Source organism: Fistularia commersonii, chromosome 29 (assembly GCF_037954325.1).
Source record: "Fistularia commersonii isolate RoL2024-O1a breed Wild chromosome 29, RoL_Fcom_v1.0, whole genome shotgun sequence".
NCBI classification, from domain to species: domain Eukaryota; kingdom Metazoa; phylum Chordata; class Actinopteri; order Syngnathiformes; family Fistulariidae; genus Fistularia; species Fistularia commersonii.
Window position 1 is genome coordinate 7465216 of NC_141312.1, and position 16717 is coordinate 7481932.

The 16717-nt window shown below is 41.1% G+C and overlaps 1 protein-coding gene across 3 annotated transcripts; it reads left to right on the plus strand.

Moving 5' to 3' along the window:
• The first annotated feature begins 1572 nt into the window (after positions 1-1572).
• On the plus strand, positions 1573-6645 carry plac8l1 (PLAC8 like 1). Of its 3 annotated transcripts, none has more exons than XM_086177326.1 (4): positions 1573-1623; positions 3422-3630; positions 3706-3842; positions 4431-6645. In XM_086177326.1, the coding sequence occupies exons 2-4, from the start codon at positions 3456-3458 to the stop codon at positions 4560-4562; spliced, it is 444 nt and encodes a 147-aa protein (XP_086033452.1). In that variant the 5' UTR covers positions 1573-1623; positions 3422-3455; the 3' UTR covers positions 4563-6645. The 3 variants fall into 3 exon arrangements, with proteins under 3 accessions (XP_086033452.1, XP_086033450.1, XP_086033453.1); XM_086177324.1 differs by lacking the exon at positions 1573-1623 and adding an exon at positions 2476-2608; XM_086177327.1 differs by lacking the exon at positions 1573-1623 and adding an exon at positions 3248-3266.
• The last annotated feature ends 10072 nt before the right edge of the window (positions 6646-16717 follow it).

Genomic DNA, 16717 nt, shown 5'->3' on the forward strand with positions numbered 1-16717 from the left:
TCTTCACTGTCCAATAATCGATCGCCCTTGGTTTTCCAGCGCGGGGTCGAGGCCATGCAAGCAATCTGCGGTTACTCTGAGTATCGTTTACCCACGCGGTGCGAGAAAAGGACCCCACAACGGGATATTGACCATTAAACAGCCCCGGCATAATTGATTGTCTCCTGTCACCGGCGAAGGGCTTGGCGTTCACGGAACCTCTAGGAGTCTGATGGTCTGACGCGAATACTTTATACTAGCCATACATCAGAAAACTTGGAAAAGACTCAGAAAACTATCATCTCACATCTAAAGATGAGTCTTTAGTCGACTAACTTTTACTAAAATTCTCTTCCGACTTTCAGTCTATGTTCTCCGACCATGAAAACCTTTGCCCAAGGCATCCATTGGCTCAGGGGGCATTCCATCAGAGAAGAAAATGAGATCGTAATTTTAAAATTTCCTTGAGTCACAAATCTGGATTAATTATTCTACCTTCTCGTGTCAGTGGGTAACTCTAGAACGGACACTGCTATGTTTTTTATAGCTTTTTTTTTGGGTGATAGTTAATGAAATATTTATGCGTGATGTTTTCGATGCTATGCCTTTCACAGAGATTTTTTTTCACACTTCTGTTTTCAGTCGCATGGTGGTGAAAGTCATTTTCAAAACTGAAATTAATTCAAATATGACCAACTTACTGCACTGAAAAAGAATTTCTCAAAGCCAATGTAAAATGGGAAGTTTTTCAGGTGTTTTGTGACAGGAGGCACCATTTGGGGAAAAAAGCGAATACATTTGATTGATTCATACTAAAATCAACTAAAGTGTTTATTTAGCATTTCATCTGTGTTTATATATTCAAAATGTTTTCATTTTCACTAGATTTCTCAGTATATCGGGCCTTACACTTGTGTCTTCGGGGCATATCGTCAAGATTTACAGGTCACAGCCCTGTAGCTGCTCGCCCTTCCCTTTGGTCTCTCTTGGAAAACAAATTGATTTAGTGTTTTTTTTTATTTTTATTTCAACAGGCTGACAACAGTTTGATTTTCATCCAAAGCCAACCATCAACTCTCGACCTGACCGGGGCAATTGGCACTTGAAAAGGGCCAAATGTCATTTAGACAGTCAGCTAAATGGACATTTTCAGATACCGATTTTGTATCAGCATGCAGGGGGTTGAACTACTTATAATCCGATGTGTCAGGCTAATATCTCTGTTGGTCACCGGCCTCCTCAGCCAATTGGCTGGGCCGGGGTTGTAAAGTAAAACCGCTCTTTCGGCGAACAGAGCTGCTGCTCTATACTCGATGCAAGGCGCTCCAGCTTGTACGGACTTTGATGCAATTGCTGTTCCTCGTTTTTCAAATTTGCCTCGAACGCTACGGTTCTTTTTAGCACGTCTGGCCCGACTTACCAGGAATCGAAGGTGGATCCCACTTCTAACGCAGGTGTTACATCGCAGTGTACCGAACTTTAGTCTGCAGGGGGGCTCAGGTTTCATAGCCACAGCTCTCGGAAGTCTAGTGTTTGATCCCTGATCTAAATTAAAAATGGATCTGAAGGACCTCGAAGTAGGAACATTCTTGCCACGGTGGGGAAGGAGATGCTCGCGAAGTCACGACTCATCTAAAGCTTTAAGTATGAATTTCCGCATCAGTCTTGGTTGCAGAAGCGATACCTATCTTCAAATTTGAATATTTTTAAAACATTTTTAATGATTCAGTCGCATGCGTTATATATACCTCTCCTTGTGATGGGACAATATTACTTTTCATTTTCCCGTATACTTATTTGGACAAACACTGAATATTTGCATCTTGAGCCATTCATGACTACAGATAAACAACATAAAAAATGAAAATGATAACATTTAAAAAAAAATACAAATTGCAAGGACTTGCATGAAAACACTTATATATGACCTTATATAAGACCTTAAAACACTTGATAGCCTTAACTTTGACACTTTGTATTTTATTGTATTTCTTATTCTCCTCCTTCCTACTATTATCTATTATTGTTATGTTTTACTTGAAAATGTGGCACAACAATTTCCTTCGGGATAAATAAAGTTGTTTCAAGTATTTGAATGCCATGTTGCATGTGCTGGATGAGAAATGAAATTTTGCATCTTAAATAACTGTGTAAAATAAGACAAAAAAGTAAAAAAAAACAAAACAAAAAAAAAACAAATTATCAAGCCGGGACATGCTGTGCATATCAATGTCAGATATATGAATAGACTTACACATGTTTATTTTAAGACAGAAATGACAGCACACTGATGCGTATTGTCCCTCTCTCCGTGTGTGTGCGTGTCTGTAAAGGGGGGGGGGGGCAAGTCTAAGTCAGAAGACAACTACAAGACTTATCTCTGTCACACAGTGTCTGGCTGAGCCTTCCGACTGCCGGTTTATCTGCGCTGACACACACCCTCTCACAGGGGGAAGTGTCGTCCCCCCACACACACACACACACACCCCTCTGCCCCCCATGTCTTCCTTCAACATATCCATCCCTTCCACCTCCTTACTCCTGCTGACTCCCTCACCCACCCCTTTTTCTTAACCTCAACTTTCTCTGGACGCTGGTAGATTATGGAGGAGACAACAATTACACGGCAGTAAGTGTTTCTTTGTCCGCAGCAGGACACGACTCGGTCACTGATTACAACAAATGGCTTATTTAAAAAAAAAAAAAAATTGAAATGCGTATGGTTTTCTTCTGTGATGCCACTGTGGTGAATAACATGTAAGACCATAGAGCCTCAACTAAAGGTCTCTTGTTTTCTGTACTTTTACATGTTTAATTCAGCTATATGCAAGACAAACTAGACAAATTCACCTGTGTTTTTCCAAAGCCACAATTTGTTTTCTTAAACCAAATTGACACCATATTATTATTATTATCATCATCATTATTATTATCATTGTTATTATTCTTAAGTCAGATCGACACCATATCATTACTATTATTATGATTATTATTATTATTTTTCTTAAACCACATTGACACCATTATTATTATTATTTTTATTGTTAATAATAATCTCAATAATACGCTACTAATATAAAACAATAACAACAATCTGAAAAGTGATAACTAATTTTAATAATATGATAATAGTAATAACAACAACAACAACAAGTATTGCTCAATCGTTACCGGTTGTATATTAATAGCTGAATTTTCCAATTTCTCAGAGAAGGCAAGCAAGAACAGAACTGCAGATGGGAAAATTAAATTAGTGGAATTAATTAACTTAATTGAAAATGCCACCGGTAGGACTTTCAATAGACTAATTAATTTCTCTCAGATAAATTCTTTCCGCTGAAAGAGCTCCACGTTCAAGTATCAGCGGCTCGTCGGAGGCTCGAAATAGTCCCTGTGAATTTGCCGACCGTGCCTTCTAAACACAGATTTATCTCAAACCCAGACCCTTGCCAGTGTCCAAGTTCCACAACGACGAAATGGACGGGTTCACGAAAATAAGTCTGGACGACTGGAGGTCGTACGGCGGAGGAACGAGTCCCGTGCTCACGCAACCCGGCCTCGGCATCACCAGGACGACCATTACCACCATCACGCAGACGGGTGGCGACTGGAGCACGGGCTTGTTTGACATCTGCGGAGACAGAACCACATGTAACCCCACTCACGAGACACACGCGACCCGGAGTTGTAGTCGGGTCGGATTAGTCATAAACTTTCTGAATGCAGGTATCCTCGGGGCTTTGGCGCCGTGCTGCTTGGACCTGAGTGTGGCTCATCGGTATGGCGAGTGCGTCTGCATGCCCCTGCTACCCGGTTCCACCTTCGCCATGCGGGTCGGGATCAGGGAGAGGTACAAGATCCGGGTGAGTTCCTGTAATTAAGGCTGGGCGTTTCTTTTTAAAAGCGAGGGTGTTTAAATTCCCAGAAAACCGACGTCACTGGAAAACTACGTCCCGTAGCTCACTCTTCGAATGGCCAAATGACGGCACGCCTCGTACTCCTCTGATTCAACTTTTTAAAAAATGCATTTATTATTATTAGTATTATTCATTAAACAATATTTTTTCCATTACTTTTTTTAACAAATCTATTTCACATATGGATAAATTGAAAGAGGACACAAAGTTAATTGGCGTGAGAGAAGCAATAGAGAAGGTTGCTCTGTTGTGTTTTTTATTTTTTTATTTTTATTTTTTTCTAACCCTAACCAGGAAAAAGGTCACATTGATATTAACAATCTTTTTTTTTTTTTCAAGATTGACCCGGTCGTGTTTGTCAAAGGAAACAATTTGATGATATCGAGAGGTACATGTACCCGAAGTAGTTTTGAGAGAGAGACACACAACCTATAAACCTGGCAGAGACGGACTGATGTCGACGCAACAAACTGGCAAATGCGTTACTCTCCGAATTGACTTTTATTTTTTATTTTTTTCCCCGTCTGTCCGCAGGGCAGCATATGTGAGGACTGGACCACCGTGCACTGCTGCTACTGCCTGGCTGTTTGTCAGATGATAAGAGAAATGAAGCGGAGGACGATGACTCAAACGTATCACGTTTCCACCGCCCTCGAGTGCTCCTGAAGAAAAAAAAAAAAAAAAAAAGCGAAAGCGGTGAACGACACCCCGTCCTTTAACGTTTCCCCCGGCGACGGGGCTTTCCGGGGTGAACGGCGCAGACGATCAATATGGTTTGAAAGCGGCCTCGGTTATTAATTCCAGCTATCGAAGCCATAGCATTCAAAGAAGACTGGAAAAGGGATAAAGCTTAATACTTTAAGATAGTATCCTAAATCAATTCATAAGCTTGGTATCACTATTCTGCTCATCCGCGTGATATTCAAGTTTATATTATTCACATTGGAATTCCGTTAATACGGTGGGATGTAACACGATTTTCGTCAAGTCGGATGATATAACACGGGCGAAATGTTTCCAAAAAACAACAAGAACGAAAGAAAGTGAATTCAGAACAATCCAATATGCCGTAAAAAAAAAGCCATCTTTTATCGTGTATGTCATATTCATGCACACGGATCGCCACCCAGTTCCCGACCACGACTTTGCATGTCGGAATGATGGATGTCTTCGTAAATTTACCGGTGACGGTGACGTAACTACGAATTGCAAACCGAGCACTGGCAGCATGATATTTTTCTGGCGCCGAATCACAACACAAATGTGTCATGATGATTTCATGCGAATTATAATAACAGCGGTGCTAACAGTTCCATGCTAACAGCTGGCATGATACCGTTAGAATTTTAATAGAAATAAAAGAAATAATGACAACCCATAAAATGGGAGATAGAGGAAGATAGAGAAGTGCATCATGGGATATCCCTCCGCTGAATAAGCCTACGGCAGCATAACTACGGTGCCAGCCTAACTATAATCTTTCTCAAAAACAAGTCTTTCTTAACCCTCATATTATGTTAAGGGTCAATTTGACCCATTTCACCCATTGACCCAATGGGTCAAATTGACCCTTAACATAATATGAGGGTTAAACGAGAATCCTTGATTGAGATTTAGAATTTTGATTATTGAGAATATTTAGAGCGGATGACCGGACACCCATTTGTTGACATCGGGGTCATTATCTACAACTGCAGCTAACAAAAAGAGATATACCTATTTTTGCACGGCTAATTCATATCAGCCGCAGAAAAAACAGTATGTAATGGGCCGTTTTTGAATAAAATATTTATAATTTCAAAGCGTTTTATTGACTCTGCGAGGATATCCATTCAGAACACGCAACCATTCTGCTTTCTACTTCTGATTTTGAAACTCAATGTACAAGAGAAAGTATAGTTTGAGGATAATAATCAGAATAATAATAATAATTTCCATATTTGTCGTTATCCCTTCAGCCCACCGTACTTCGGTTTCAGCCTCTGGTGTTCAATCCCATTATAACTCGCCCTGATTGCAACGGCTCGAAATGCCAGACGGCGAGGCCCGCCGCAAATCCCGAAATGTTATTTACGCAGAAGGCGGATGGGTTCTCAAAGGGCGAATGTTTAATTTGTTAACTCCGGCGGACGTCCGTCCCACAACCTGGCAGGGGAGAAAATCGGCGCAGCGTGGAAAACGAAAAAGAAAAAACAGTGGCGGTCAATTACGATGTCGCATCGTGTTTTGGATGGGGACGTCGGCGCTCATTTGGATGACAGTGGATTTGATGCATAGGGAGTTGGATATTTTGAAAATAAAAAAAGGCAATCCTTCATACATTTATATTCAAATTTTTTTTAGAATTCAGCCAAGGACTCGCTCGCTTACAGGGAAACAACCGGATTAATGATCACCTCTCCGAGTGACGGGGTAATGTCTCTTTCGGCGAAAAGGTCATCCGCATTTGTCTGTCAGAGCAAATGACTACAAATCATGGCTCTTGAGCCAAACAATTCACCACGAAGGAGGCTGTCTGTAAACACTGAAAAAAATATGCCTTTGCATGAGATGTTATTTCATTTATTTGGTTTGGTGGTGTTTTTTCGTATTTATTTTTGAATGTTACTTTTAGTGCAGCCGCCGTGAGGAAGGTGGGATTTCATGCTCGCTAGCAGGTAAGCGCTAATGCGGTTTTGAAGGGCGCCGTGAAATGATGTATAGAAAGAGAGAAAAAAAATGGGTGGATTTTAAAGATGTGAACATGAAATCTTTTTTTTTTTTTTTTTCATGTCGTCCTTGTTCTTAATGGGAGGGAAGTATAAAATGCAAAAAACATTAAATGTTCAGCTTACAAGATCGTGATAGAGACGGTAGTTCCGAAAACACTGTAACAAATTGTTTACTTAACACAGTGGTCCCCAAACTACGGCCGAGGGGCCGGACACAGCCCGCCTCCACATTTTGCCCGGCCCCTGAACAATAACAGAGATGCATTATTTATTTTTTTTTCATTCTGGCCACGTAATCGTGATTGTACATGCATGGAGTATAACATTCAACTCCATCCTTCTCCAGTCTGTGCCTGATCTAAAACCCCTCCCTCAAAAAAAAAAACCTGGACACACCCCTGTCAAATAACACGGAATAATGGCGAAAAGATTAGGTAAGAGAAAAATAGATACAAAATGCAGGGTATTTAATCTGCAGTGGACAAGCGATTATTTTTTTGTTAAATTCAAAGAAATGGCTGTTTGTCTAATCTGTCAAGAGATGAGACAAAGACATTATTCATTAATAATGTTATCATTTATTTTCAGATTTTTTCTTTTTTCCTGTCAAACGGAGAACCTTCCAATTTGGAGGGCATGCGATGCAATTTAACAAAGGTGCTTGGTAACCCTAATATGTGGTCTTTATTTTCTATTTTTAAGCTGTGTTGGAAAAAATCGCCAACCCAGTAAATGAAATAATGGCCCAAGTCATTTTTCCAAGAACAAATTCTAAATAATATATAGAAATATCACAAACAATACAACTGCATAACAAAACTGTATACAAATGGCTCCACATCTAAACTATATGTACAAAGAAAATGTAGACATGTTGAATTAGGTGTTGATTTTGGTGAGAAAAAAAAGTCAAAAGTATGCGATTATTTGTAGAAGGTGACAATATGTGCACATTAATGTGAAATAAATGGTTAGTAGTCAAAGTTTAATTTTTGGAAAATGCGGACTTGGGCGGACTTGTGAACCTCACCTCTCGGCCAATCACCGCTGAGATAGGCTCCAGCATGCCAGCGGCCCTGACTGCTGGATAAGCAATATAGATAATGAATAAATCAATGAATCAATGAATTAATTAATGGCTCCAGACCCCTCTTACCACAACCCTTAGTGCACGACAAGTAGTGCAAATAAGGAATTAACTTAACTTTTTTCTTTAGTTTGCCTTAAGTCAAACTATTTTTATGAAAACAGTGGAGAAACGTACACGAAAAAAAACCAAACTGATATATACAAAAAAGTACATACACACGCACACACACACACACACACACACACACACACATATATACAGGACCGTCTCAGAAAGTTAGAATATTGTGGTAAAGTTCTTTATCCTCTGTAATTCAATTACAAAAACAAAATTGCCATACATTCGGGATTCATTACAAATCAACTGAAATATTGCAAGCGTTTTATTATTTTAATATTGCTGATTATGGCTTACATCTTAAGAAAACTCAAAAATCCTATCTCAATATATTAGAATATCATGAAAAAGTAATTTTTGTTTTTTTAATTGCATTGCAGAAGGTAAAGAATTTTATCACAATATGCTAATTTTCTGAGACAGTCCTGTACATATATATATATATATATATATATATATATATATATATATATATATATATATATATATATATATATACTGTATACACATATATATGTATACACATTTTTGTCATTCACTTTGGGGCATGAATCTTAGGCGGAGGTTGTAGCTCAAAGTAATCTCAGTAATCTGCCTGGGCATTTTGAATATGAATGGACACACATGTGCATGTACGTGCGCACACACAGGAGATGATTAGATAGTTAGGTAACCTCTTCCGTGCGCGCTGACGCACCACACCACTAGGGGACAGTCTTTCCACAGATGTGAGCCACTGCTCGGATTTCCAGTCCTCCAGGTGCTCCTTCTGGTAGAAGTCCTTCTCTGAGTGTTGATCAGATTTATTTGTTTTTTTTTTTGCTCCCCAGAACACCGGCAGAGGTCAAGATTTGAGTAAAACTAGATAAAGAAAAAAAAAAAAAAAAAAAAAAAAAAAAAAAAGAACATCATCGGAAGCGACGCGCGTAATCGGCGACCGTCCTGGGCCCGCCATGCCGCTGCGAGGTCGCCGGCGTGGGGATTTGATTGACAGATATGCAGACGCTGGCCTTTGCGCAGGAATGCAAAAAGGAAGCAGGGGAAAATGTATCTTTTGCTCAGATAGTGGGGACAACGACGGTGAGCTGAAGTGTTGTAACTTAGGACCGCCTTGATCCCTCCATTTGACAACCATTGTTACTTCATCCTTTTTCATTTTCACCTTTTTTTTCCCTCCCCTCAATCGACTCCTTCCTTCTCCTGCCTTCACGCTACATTTTCTTCACCTCCCCCCCTTTTTCCCCACCATCCACCACCGCCCACTTTCTTTTTCTCCCTTTTTTTTTTTTTCCCCGACTCCTGTTGATGAGATTTTTGGGGGAAAAGTGAGGAAACAAAGGGAGCGCGGTGAATCTTGCGAAGCTGGAGCAGTGGTTCCCCTGGTGATACTCCAATCCAGGACAACAAGCACCACCTGGGGTTTACATAACATGCACACACACACACACACACACACTGTAATATCACCTTCTCTGGCACTGTTGTTGCATCCATGCCCTTCCTCTCTCTCCCTACCAGCACACCTCCATCACTGAGGAGGAAGGACGCTGAGCTGCCGGTTAGCTTGCAGCTACAAGCCTTGGCATCTCGCGCAGCATTCTGAGCCGGGGCTTCGGGTTTGTGTGTGCTGGCGGTGCTCGGGATTCGTTGGCACTGTTCAGTCCCTCAAAGAAAGGAGAAGGAGGGTGGGGGAAGGAGGGGGATTTCATTATGGGAGTGATTTGTCTTCAGAAAAACCGCTGCCATTCACAGGGATTATAATTGTAGAGATTTGCTTGCATTTATCACTTTTTCTGTTTCTCAGCAGGACTGTATTATTCCCTGAAACAACACAGAAAGAAGTAAAAAAAAAAACAACAAAACGTTCCTTGCGTGACAGTTGATTAGTTTCTGTTTTTTTTTTTTTTTTTTTTTTCCTCCCTGATCGAAGCGGTTTAGTCCCTCGAGAAGGTTCAAACGTTGCATTTGCCTCATCGGGAAAACATTTTTTTTTTTTTTTTTCCCCTGCGACGCCGTTTTAATGCATTGTGATCTGTTTACGGTCGTGTTTAACAGTTCACTTGACTTTCAATATGTATCATTGTTTTATTTTATTTTTTTTTTAGGGCACTTTTAAAAATGTGTCAATGTTATAAACACTTTTGCACTTTTGCAGATTGGGATATACACTTAGTATACATATACAATTATAAATTCAGCCATTCACAGGTCATATACAGCCATTCACTCTCTCATTCATACATTATAGCGAGCCATATAACCGTTAACTAATAAAAATGTGTTCATGTTATAAAAGCTTTTGCACTTTTGCTGATTGGAATATATAATTAGTCATTCACCCTGTCATTCACACCTCTTATAGAGACACAGCCATTCACTCCCTCATTCATATGTTATATAGTGACGTATCACCATTACCTCTGTCATTCATATGTCATAGAAAATAAATTTGTTCACTCATTCATAAATCAAATAGAGACATAGAACCATTCACTACCAAAAATTTGTTAATGTTATAAAAAACGTTTGCAGTATGGAAAATTCATTCATTCACCTTCTCATTCACACATAAAATAGACATTCAACCAATCACCCTCTCGTGCACATGTCAAATAGACATACAGCCATTCACTCCCGTGTTGATATGTCATACAGAGAAATACAGCAATTCATTCTCCTTCATACATCATACAGACATACAACCTTTCACTCTGTCATTCATGTTATTACATTACATTACAGTCATTTGGAAGACGCTTTTATCCAAAGCGACTTACAAAAAGTGCAATTCAGTCACCGAAGATCCAAAGTACCAATTTTCAGAAGTGACCACTCTACCAAAAAGCCATCTCAAAACCATATACTGAGCATACATACATTAATTTCTTCAAATTTCATTAGTAAGAATGTGCTCACATGATAAAAACCTTTGCACTTTTGCAAATTGAAATATTCATTCATCCATTTACCCTGTCATTCACGTCATAGGGAGACAAACAACCCATCTCTCACATTTAAATATTTTACAGGACTGTCTCAGAAAATTAGAATATTGTGATAAAGTTCTTTATCTTCTGTAATGCAAATACAAAAACAAAAATGTCATACACTCTGGATTCATTGCAAATCAACTGAAATATTGCAAGCTTTGCATTATTTTAATTTTGCTGATTATGGCTTACATCTTCAGAAAACTCAAAAATCCCATCTCAAAATATTAGAATATCATGAAAAAGTAATTTTTGTCTTTTTGATTGCATTACAGAAGATAAAGAACTTTATCACAATATTCTAATTTTCCGAGACAGTCCTGTTTATAGACATTCTGCACAAACGTTACTTTCTCATTCACACATCTCGGCAACTTAGGCTCTCTGGTGAATCTCTTTTTGGACAGTGCGAGGAAAACGGAGAAGTCGGAGGAAACCCACGCAGACGCAGGGATCGGCCGACGTGTCCTTGGGCAAGACATTGAACCCCGTAGCTGCTTCCGAAGGCCTGGTCAGCGTTTTGCGTGGGTGAATTCAATCCAGTGTTAAAGCGCTTTGAAACTGCGAGGTGTGGTTGCGCGAAATAAATCGTAATCATGTATCACTTCGGTAACATTATATTCCGCCCAAAGTCAAGGCCGGTTTTCTCAAAAAAAAAAAAAGCTAGATTTTTGCACATTTTACCATCTCTGCTGACTTCAGATGACTTCGCCTCTATAAATAACCAACCTCGGGCGTCGTCACCGAGGCGCGGCTGTGGCGAAGGGGTTTTTTTTTCGCTTGCGCGATGAAGAACCGCTACTCTCTTTGATATTTTGATCGAAAGAAACGTCTCCCGATCAAAGACGTCGCCGAGGCCTCCTCCAGACCCCCTTCCCCCAACCCCGCCGCCACGGCCGTCTATTTCCGTCGCTCCCCTCGGACTCGGCGGGGGCCGCGCCGCCGAACCGCTCCCGAAAAAACGTCCGAGAAGAAAAACCAGAGGGTATAAACACTCTTTTGAAGGTGTCATGTTGGCCTCTTTCATGTGACAACTTCAAAGCGAACGTTTAGGTCATTCCCGGAGTTTGCCGGAAGGACGTTTTGCCATTTGACTGGAGCAGGGAAGAAGAAGAAGAAGGGAAAAAAAATTGAATAAGTCACTTCAATCCTCGCTGGCGGGAACCCGGCCGTGCTCGAACGCAGGACTTGAGGGAACGCGCGATCGCACCCGGACCGTTTATATCTATACGACGAGTTCCGTGTAAAGAGAGCGTTCGAGAAAAACCCGAAAGGTGTTCTCTGATTCTCGGCTGATAAAACCCTTTCAGGCATACGGTATGCTTGGAGCTGAAAAAAAGTAAACTTGATGTTCTCTGTGACTCCTGAGTAAACACTGTTTATTTCGAATATTTTCCACCGGGGGGCAGCAGGGAGCATTTAAAGCATGTGAATGTTTTATGTTACTTTAGATGTATCAACGATTATTATATCAATTATTATATATCTCTTTATGACATGTGAATGAAGAAGAGAGTTGTCGTTCGTCTCTATAAAGTATGTAAATTTTTTCATATGACGGGTGAATGACAGAGCGAATAGTTATTTGTCTACATGAAATGTTAATAAAAGGTTGAATTATTGTGTCTCTATGTGACATGTGAATGAGTGAGTGTGTAACTGTACAACATATGAATGACAGAGTGAATGTTTTATATATCCATATGATGTGTGAATGAGAGGGTAGATGATATATATCTCCAGTATAAAGCAGGTGAAAGACCGACTGAATGGTTGTATTTTCTTAAAAATGAAACGTTAATGAAAGGTGGAATGTTTATATGTCATATCATGATGTTTCAATGAAGGAGGGAATGGTTGTATGTCTCTATATGACATGAACGAAAGGGTCTATAATTGTACGTCTATATAAAGCATGTAAAGACTGGTTGTCTGTCGCTATATGACGTGTTAAATGATGGACTGAATGTTATTTGTCTACATGTGATCGACTTGCGACTCTTGGTGAGAGCTGGGATAGGCTCCAGCTCCCCCGTAACCACGACTACCGGATAAGCAATATAGATAAGGAACGAGTGATTGAAACTTGGTTAGAACAACATGCCTTCGGGGTTAAAGCCGTGAAACTCAGTTAACGGGTTTGTACCCGTGCGCTATTAGTGGAAGTAAAACGTTCACCACCAGTTCGTTTACAGAGATGCTCAGGAGATAAGAAGTTACTATGGTAACTGATAAACACATTCTTTCCCTGTTATTAAATAGCTGCTGTCATTCAACAAATAATAATAAAAAAAAAAAAAGGGAAGATGTCAGATTTGATTTGAAACTCCAGGAAAACATAACGGTCGGACACGGCGCGTTGCAGGATGCCAACCTCCAAGGGGACCGCATGTTTTGGTGCATTTTCCACACAGACAAAAATCACCCCTTTATTCAATCGTATCTGAGCCTCGGTTAATCCCTCTTTGATACATCCACGTCTCCCGCATGAGTCACCAAGTTTACCGGCTGTCGCTCGGTATCACTCCTCAGCTCGAGAAAATACTCCCACAGGCTAATGTGGCAGGGATGTTATTAGCCGTTAGCCGTTGTGTACTGTATGTCGTCTCTTTTGGAATTTCTGTGACCTCCTGATGTACTTGTGTGAAAGAAGCTTTGTTCTTCATTCGCATGAAAGGTTGCTGCACGCTAACATGTGTTTTATAATGCTTTTATCTCCATGACACACACACACACACACATTCATGCACAGACGACACACACTCTTTTGGAGTCCTGCCACTGATGTAGGTGTTTTTTCATCTGCTGGCTCCTCATGGTATGTGTGTGTGTCAATTTAGAGATGCCTATTGTGTGTGTGTGTGTTTCAATATGTGTGTGTGTGTGTGCACGCGCTATTACTATATGTCAAAAGGCTGCGCTGCCTCGGAAAGTGTGGCAAATGTGTAGGTGTGCAACCGCAAAAGCTGTTGAAATGGAGAGTCAGTGTGTGAACGAATGATGCAAAGTCTTTGGGAATTCATCTTCTCCTCTCCATCTCTCTCTGAACTCACTCCTACTTTTTATTTATTTATTTCCCACCCATTTTTTCGGTTTTCCTCTCATTCCCGACTCACTTGGCGGGCTTGAAACGTGGTTCTTTTTAACTACAAATATTAACCGCGGGTACGCTAATGAATGGACCGCCGAATCCCTGGCGTGTCGTCAGTTACACGAGCGGTGACAGTTACATCACGGTGATAAAGAAGAGAATAATGGCCTGTCAAACACATTGTCTAAAAGCGGTGACTGGAGTGAACAAACTCAAAAGAAGAGTGACATGTTTGGAAAAGTGCAGTGTTCCCCTCCCCGGTGTTGTGTTCATGTGATATAAATTCATCGCGTTTTGCGCCGTAAGTCGTTCTGCATCAACGCACAACATTAATGTAGTTAAAATAAATTATATATGATGAGAGAAATAATTCCAAACTTTGGTCTTTTTGCACTGCCAACAGGGAGTAACCTTCACCTCCATGACTTGAGGAGATAAGTTGATATTTAAAGAAATAAAAAGAGAATTTCCTGAAAGAAAGTGTCAAAACGTACAGATTCACTCTTGCTCGTGCAGATGTAAATAAAAAAAAAAGGGATACAAGACAACATTTAAGACTAGCGTGGGAGGGGGGGGGGGGGGGGGGGGGGGTTACATGCTGTTATCATTCCTTGGCTGTTTATTTTGCTTGTTCAGCACCCCAGTGCTGCCGGTTGCCTGGCAACTTCAGAGTTTTTGAGATTTCAGGACGTTGTTTAGAGCCAAGAAATCGTCATGCCCCCCCCCCCCCCCCCCCCCCCCCCCCCCCCCATCCCAGTTCTCGAGGCTGAAAGATTTTTTTTTTTTTGCTCGAATTTTGCAATTCAGATCTCAAGCCAACTGGAGCATGTGAGTACTTTGGATTTAGAAATAGGAACATCAAGACATTTGCGATAAAAAACAACTGTAGGAAGAAAGGCGTCTGTGTCCTCTATCCCGATCGATGGCGCAGGTCTGACGGCGTCTCTCCAGACAAAGACTTCCTGTTTGAGGAGAGCGGGGCTCTGGAAAACAGGTTATTTAGTTCCCAGAAACGGTTCTGCACATTCTCTGAAGCTCAAGGGTTTTAAACGCTGAGATGGGACATAATAATGACAACGTTACAGCGCAAAACGGAGACGCATGACCGAATCCTGCATTTGGACGGCATACAGTTCCCTTTTCAGGAGGCGAAGCTATTTTCTGATTATCCAAGTCGTATAAGTAAGTGATACTCAGCTGAAAAAATAATTTTATGTGTTTTCTTTGTGTCTCAAAGATGGACAGGTGGTCAGTCCTGGTTGAACCCCGCCTCTCATCCAGTGTCACCTTGGACTGAGCGCCAGACCCCTTTTGCAAGATGAAACAATAAATTTATGAATGGATGTTCCCATGTTGGATAGCCAGGGGCAAATCTAGGGTTTCTTGGGACCCTGGGCAAAAAGTTACAGTGGCGTGGGAGGGGGGCTCCATTATGATACATATTATGTCAAAGACCAAAAAAAGTGAAAAGTAAACATTTTTATTTCAAAAGTACACATTAGAATCGATTTGCTAGATTTAGATTATAAACATGAACTTGTGCAGCGACCTACAGGCCTGCATGTCCCAATGAGAATTAATGGGATTCAGAGTTGGTCGGCCCTTGGGGGAGCAGGGGGTCCCCCTTCTGGCCTGGGGGCCCCAAGCAGTTGTCTGGCTTGTCTCTTGGGTAGCAGCTTGTCTGGCTTGTCTGATGGGTTGTGAGGTGGGATGAAGATGAAACATGAAGACTTGAGGTTTTGTGGATACGTGAATGTAGTCGGAAGCGATCTGACTGCAACCTAAAGAACCAGCTACTGCATTAACATAGCATACATCTTCTTCTTCTTTCAGCTTTTCCCTTCAAGAGTCGCCAGAGCGAATCAACCTTCTCCATCTAACCCTTTTCTCTGTATCCTCCTCTCTCACACCAACTACCTTTATATCCTCTCTCACGACGTCCATAAATCTTCTCTTCGGTCTTCCTCTAGACCTCCAATTCCAGCATCCGTCTACCAATATATTCTCTATCCCTCCTCTGTCCATGACCCAACCATCTCAGTCTGGCTTCTCTGACCTTCTCTTCAAAACATCTAACATGTGCTGTCCCGCTGAAAGTCTCATTCCTGATCTTATCCATCCTGGTCACTTCCAAAGAGAACTGCAACATCTTCATCTCTATGACATCCAGCACTACCTCCTGTCTTTTTGTCAATGTCTCCAAACCGTACAGCGTCACTGGTCTCACCACTGTCTTGTGCGGCTTTCCTTTCTTTCTGGCTGATAGTCCTCTATCGCATCGTACCCCTGACACTTCTCTCCACCCATTCCAACCTGCTTGAAATCATTTCTTTACCCCTTTTCCACAATCTCCGTTGCTTTTGACTGTTTATCCGAAATACTTGAAATCCTCCAACTTCTCGATCTCCACTCCCTGTGGTCTCACCGTTCCAGCCGGGTTCCTCTTTTTCGGACACATATACGCTGTTTCCTCAACCTGTTCCATGCTCTCACTACAGATCACAATGTTATCTGCAATTCAGTCTAAACTGCAAGGTATAAATTAATGGACAGTTGATATACTCATTCATTCGTTCATTCATTATCTACTGGTTATTCTGCTCAGAGTCTGTCCCAGCTGTCAGCGGGCGAGATGCATGGATAGCCAATCACTCTCAGTCATACATTTGGGAAATTAAGGGTCTAAAATGAACCTCCTGCATGTTTTTGGCCTGTGAGAGGAAACCCACACAGACATGTGGTGGAAAAAGCAAACTCCACACAGGAATTGAACCAGGGACTTTCATGCTGCCACTGTGCCGGAGCATACGCAGTGTTTCTGC